Here is a 6,121-nt window from a genome sequence, read left to right on the forward strand (position 1 = left end):
ATACTCTTCAATGTCTTCATCAGTGACTTGGATGAGGGAGTGAAGTGTACTCTGTCCAAGTTTGCGGATAATACAAAACTGCGGGGAGATGTGGACACACCGGAGGGCAGGGAACAACTACAGGCAGACCTGGACAGGCTGGACAAATGGGCAGAAAACAACAGAATGCAATTTAACAAGGAGAAATGCAAAGTGCTGCACCTAGGGAGAGAAACTGTCCAGCACACCTACTGCCTAGGAAATGACCTGCTTGGTAGCACGGAAGCAGAAAGGGAACTTGGAGTCATCAGTGTGATGAAGTCATCAGAAAAGCTAACTGCACTTTATCATGCATCAGCAGATGCATGACGAACAGAACCAAGAAGGTGATACTTCCCCTCTATCGGGCACTGGTCAGACCGCAGTTGGAATACTGCGTGCAGTTTTGGGCGCCACACTTCAAGGGGGATGTGGATAACCTGGAGAGAGTCCAGAGAAGGGCCACTCATATGGTTAAGGGCTTGCAGGCCAAGCCCTACAAGGAGAGACTAGGGCACCTGGCCCTCTTCAGCCTCCGCCAGAGAAGGTTGAGAGGCGACCTTGTGGCTGCCTATAAATTCATCATGGGGGTGCAGAGGGGAATTGGTGAGGCTCTACTCACCAAGGCTTCCCTGGGGGTCACAAGAAATAATGGCCATAAGCTAGCAGAGAGCAGATTTAGACTGGACATTAGGAGGAACTTCTTCACAGTTAGATTGGCCAAAATCTGGAATGGGCTCCCAAGGGAGGTGGTCCTCTCCCCTACCCTGGGGGTCTTCAAGAGGAGGTTGGAAGGGCATCTGGCTAGAGTCGTCTGAACCCAGCCCTCTTTCCTGCCTATGCAGGGGGTAAGACTTGATGATCTATTGAGATCCCTTCTGACCCTAACATCTATGAATCTATGAATTCCTGATGGGCAGTTGGCTAGTTCAACATAAAAGTCTTAACTTTAAAAATACTAACAAATATGAAAGAAACTATAGCAAGAAAATTAGAGTATCAATTTAAGCATTCAATTACAGGTCTGAAAAATACATACTACACAAGATTCCAAATATTTATGTGTGTTGATAAGTGCGTAAAAGGAAATTTGCACGCTATACTAAATGCATCAGCATATATTTCATTAGTTACAAATTCAAATGAACTGATTTAGACACTAGCACTGGATATCTGAATGAGAATGATGATCAAAGTGTTTTATTGTTATTTTCTCTTTCAAAACCAAGAAAATTAAATGCAAGAATGACATTAACACAATGTTGAGATTTTAAATGCAGATGTGTCAAGATACTCAAAAGTATAGTTTCCACAGCAACCAAAAAATCATCCATATTGCATGCAAAATATATGAAGATAGTAGTAGTTGTATACATAATTGCAAAATACTTCACGTATGCAAGGAAGGTAAATTATAGTGTATATAAGAATAATAAAATTGAACTACCAGATTAAAAATCTTAGCAAGGACCTATTTTGTATTAATAACAATCTTAAATTGAAATAGTATAAAATAAAACATTGTATGTTTTGTTTTTATACTGTAAAAATAAGAGACACTGACACTTAACCTATTTTGTTTCCTCTGTTTTTATGGGATTGTCATAAACTAAGAGGTAATATTTAAAGGCTCTAAAAAATAATCATCTTGTGTTAAAGTCCTAATAAATTAACTTCTTAAAAATGCTTATGGTAATTTTTAGCATGTTCTATAAAGAATTCTGAATATAAGTGATCTTTTTGTATGTATAAAGAAAGATGTTTATTTCCACTTGGATAAGAACTCAACATTTAAAGTATCTTAATAATTTGATGGCATCCTTGTTTTTGATACTGCATTATATATGTGTAAATATAAAACTAAGTTTGGCATAAATGTACCATAGCAAGTCATTCTTAGAAGACCTGATAAATCAAATACATTTGAGACATGCATATGTATATCATATCCAGTCATACAAATTTTGCAAAGTATATAAGATTTATTTTGACATACCTAAACAACATGAATAATTCAAGCAATAAGCGCAAATATCAGGCAACAGAGCAGAGTATATATTAAAGAATATATATTTGCTCCACAGGAAAATATCATGGCCTAACAGAAAGGAATACTCAAGTCAAACTGGTTGAACAGCCAAATCAACCCACAAACATAAGCAACGTGGGCATTCAGACAACTGCTTTGAATTAGTGAAACCACACCACTTTAACATGATCTGCTACAGTCATTGTTTGTCTAAAATTCCCCTCTCAGCTTCCTCAGGAAGTTGTTAAGGGCTGATGCAAAGGTCTATCTTATGGAGAAGTAGTATAGATAGTGTGTCTGTGTACAACTTTTTATTATGATTAATGTACATAAAAAGCTGACACACATGAGCATGTGCTTGAACAGAAGGTATTTATTTGCGTTTTTCTGTATTACGAGGATATCTTTATAGTATTTATAATTAAAGAATTTTAGGTAAGTGAAAGTAATAGGGCTATTTAAATAACAAGTCACAAAGTACTTGATTTAACCAACTGATTCAAAATAAATAATATCTCGTTCTGTGAGTAAGGCCACTGAAATTAGTGGAAGAATCTGGTAGGAAATGCAACTGAAAAAGGTGAAATTTTACTGACCTTGTAACTTAGCTTCAATTCCAACTCTGTCTAATCCAGGTGAAAAACCTCAAGAAAAAACAAATGGCATTTTAAACTAACATATTCTTGCATTTAATTCTCAGTAACACTGGCATGTGGGAAAGAGGTATAACTGGAATCTGCAGAATGTGTTCCCTGTGTTTTGGGCATAAGACATGCACAGCAAAGCTGCAGTATTTTTACTGCCATCAAGGTTTCTTGAGCTTGTGTAGGAAAAGTAAAACTTTCCTTTTTCGTGACTAGCACCACAATAGCGAAGATACATGACACATTTTTAAATACAATACATTAAATTAAGCAGCCTAGAACAGACCGCACAAACTCTTTGTACTGACCATAAGGAAACCTTCCATAGCAAAATATTGTAGGCCACACGCAGACATGTTTCTACAGAGAAAATAGTCACTCTCCCAATAGAAACTAGGTGCATACAAGCACTCATTCCATTTCTTCCACAGGAAACATACTTTCTCCAGGAGAAAGATGTAGGTCAGGGATTCTTAAAATCTAATCCGTGAGTCAGATCCTGCCCCAGCACTGGGTTATCTGGCCTGAAGGGCTCCCTGCAGGCTTGATCCAGGTGTGCAGGGAGAGTGGGATCTGATCCAGGTATGCAGGGTCTGATCTAATCCACAGACCAGCCCTGTCCCATTCATTTGGCCTGTGGAGCCAAAATGTTGAGAGCACCACTGTACTAGGTTGAACCCTGGAAGATCTCCCTTGCAAGAGGGTTTCTCTTGAAGAATGAATGCCTGTACACTGCGCCACTCTCCTCCCAATCCAGTCTGCTGTTCCCCCCTCTTCCCCAGACTGACGACTGCCAGCTGGGCATCACAGGCACCTATGGTAAGCTGGAGGCATGGGGACCCCAGCTTGGGGAAAGCCTGTGCCCAAGTAATAACTACTTGGCTTCCCATTGCTGCCCATGCCAGCCAGGTGAGTGTTGGAGGCTCAAACTGGACTGCATATTACAATGATTTAAAAGCCAGGGTCTGCCTGTAGACATCCTGCCCCCTTCCCAGGCTGCTAGTTAATGGGCTTCCCTAATGGTGGGGGTGGCCCAAGGAGCAGCCCCGAGGCAGGGGCTCAAATGTATGTATGCTTCAGCTCCTGGGCTATTTTTCTAGCCGTAAGAATTTCAGAGAAACTATTTTCACAAGAAATGAACACCTGTCTGTGGCCACAGTAATCAAATGAATACATAACCAAAAAGATACACAGTGTAACACCTCCCCTGAATCAAAGCAAAATCTTTTCAACTTAAATAAGTATAGTTTGCTATGCATTTGCATGAATAATGTAAACACTGTCCTAGATAATGCAATAACATCACTGTCCTAGACATGTTACCCTCTGTTCATCTGAAAAACATGTAAAATCTGCTCAATTTAGAAAAAGAAATTACAATTTCAGTACCTGTTAAAACAGGAATCACAACTTCTTTTTTTAGAATAGAGCATTTAAACTGGGGGAAGAAAATCAGTTCATTTAACAAACCACTAAATTATAAAGCACTACAAGATACATTCATTCATTCAAGTGTTTTTACTAACACAGAAATTCCATTAGATTAAATTTAGGACTTTGCTGTTTCAAAGTACATAAAGCTAGAACATGGAACTGCTCGTTTCAGTTTCATTTTCTCCATCCCTTTATGTTATTTTAGCAATAAAACACACAATATTAGCACAAGGTATTTATAACCCCTAATTTGCTCAGAAGTAAGAATCAGCCAACACACAGGGGCAGCAGTGACTTCCAGTTGCCCTCCCTTGACCTTCCTTGCCCCCAAACTCAAGGTAGCTGCTCCAGTCACTCTGCCCTAGTCGCCACTGCTTCTCTCCTTACACTAAGTGACTTGCTACTCAACACACTAAATCTGAAGGCTGTAGTCTAGAGTTATATTACCACTCTTCATTCATCAAAAAGTAACCAAAGCTCTCATTAACTTCATGAAATTGTTACTCTTCTCCTCATGACACAATGGAAATACTTTAATACTGTTGTTGGAATATTGTTTCTTTGTAAAACAGCCCATGAAACAACAGTATTCAACTATAAACAAAAATAAGAACTGCTTCCTACCAAAAGTGTTTACCTAGTAGGCCTCCAACAGCATACAACCTTTTTCTACCCCCCACTCCCAACAAATTAAGAGCATCACTTAAATGGTGTTTCCATTTCCTACCAAAACAGGAAGGAAATAAACAAAACCTTTGGTGAGCTTTGTTTATTTGGATTATAATAGGACAAAAGTCTTTTGTCCTTTACAGTACAAGCCTTACCTAGTAATTGCCTTGGGTTTGTGATCATTACAATATTTTATATTTTAATTGAATTGTGAAACTGAAAACTTGAAAATTTTACAATGAAGAAAATCATAATAAAAAAAAGTCAGGCATCACACTAAAAGCTACTAAATGTTCTTATATCTATAATTTCTTTCTTTTCTAGGTCCTTCATGCACCTATTAATCCCTGACTTCCTACTTGGTTCAACAACCCAGAATGCATATGCTGGTGGTGTCAAAAGGTTCTATGATCAGTGCCGAAACAGAAAACCTGCCTTTGGGAGGAAAAGACAGATCTGTTTTTATTCCATATGAAGCAGTTTTATGAATGTTAATATTCTTATTTTATCTTCTATAAAATAAGGATATTAAAAGCCTTTAGAAAAACTATTCAATATTAAATAAAAGTTGATTTACCTTTACCTCAAAGGTAGATACCCAGCACTGAAAAGTGATAGTAATATATCATTGACTTAGAATGGGCTGTGCTTTCTCAACAGTGCGAAGTGGGTAATCCTAAAACTGAAATTTTGCACATCCGTTAATGAAAAAGTACTTTATGTTGAAAAGCCTGATAATTAGGTTAATAGGGTAAGAACTATTTTTTCCTAAAAATGTTCCAAATTATATTTAATAGCTTGTTTTTAATCTCTACTGAAATAACATTGTATAACAGAATATTAATATTAATTTAATATAATTTCTTACAAGCAGAAAATTTTTATTCCTCAAAATTAATGCAGTTTACTATAACCTACTTTATCTTGGACATAACATAATAACATAGCATAATCTAATCCACTATCATAGACTAATCAATTTAAAAGTAACAAACCGTAATGAACTGGATTTTTCAAAGCTCTGATGTATAGGAAAGTTGATCTTATCCATTCCAAAGCTATATTCACATTTGTTATGGTATGCAGCACTATTTCCGCATTTAAATGCTCAACAAGATGTTTATGTAAACTAGTAAGAAATAAAATGAGCAAATTATAAATAGAATTTAAATATGCACTAATGGTATAAAAACCACCAACATTTATTTTTTGAACAATTATACAATGTATGTTATAGGAAATATTCCACTTGTTGCTGCTCTTTTTAAGGGACTTAATATGAAACCCCCCACAGTATTTAAATGTAATGTCTCAACAATTCAGCAGG

General features: G+C 37.0%; 1 protein-coding gene across 4 annotated transcripts in view; it reads right to left on the bottom strand.

Moving 5' to 3' along the window:
- The window catches only part of HFM1 (HFM1, ATP dependent DNA helicase homolog), a 74,218-nt gene that overhangs the window by 34,014 nt on the left and 34,083 nt on the right, over positions 1-6,121 (bottom strand). For all 4 annotated transcript variants that reach the window (XM_025201903.1, XM_025201904.1, XM_025201902.1 and 1 more), the window contains 2 exons: positions 5,790-5,923; positions 2,644-2,691 (listed from right to left, as the gene is read on the bottom strand). In XM_025201903.1, the coding sequence (XP_025057688.1) occupies positions 2,644-2,691; positions 5,790-5,923 (182 nt within the window). The remainder of the gene's footprint in view (positions 1-2,643; positions 2,692-5,789; positions 5,924-6,121) is intronic.

The sequence above is a fragment of the Alligator sinensis genome, unplaced genomic scaffold, assembly GCF_000455745.1.
Source record: "Alligator sinensis unplaced genomic scaffold, ASM45574v1 scaffold199_1, whole genome shotgun sequence".
Classification (NCBI taxonomy): domain Eukaryota; kingdom Metazoa; phylum Chordata; order Crocodylia; family Alligatoridae; genus Alligator; species Alligator sinensis.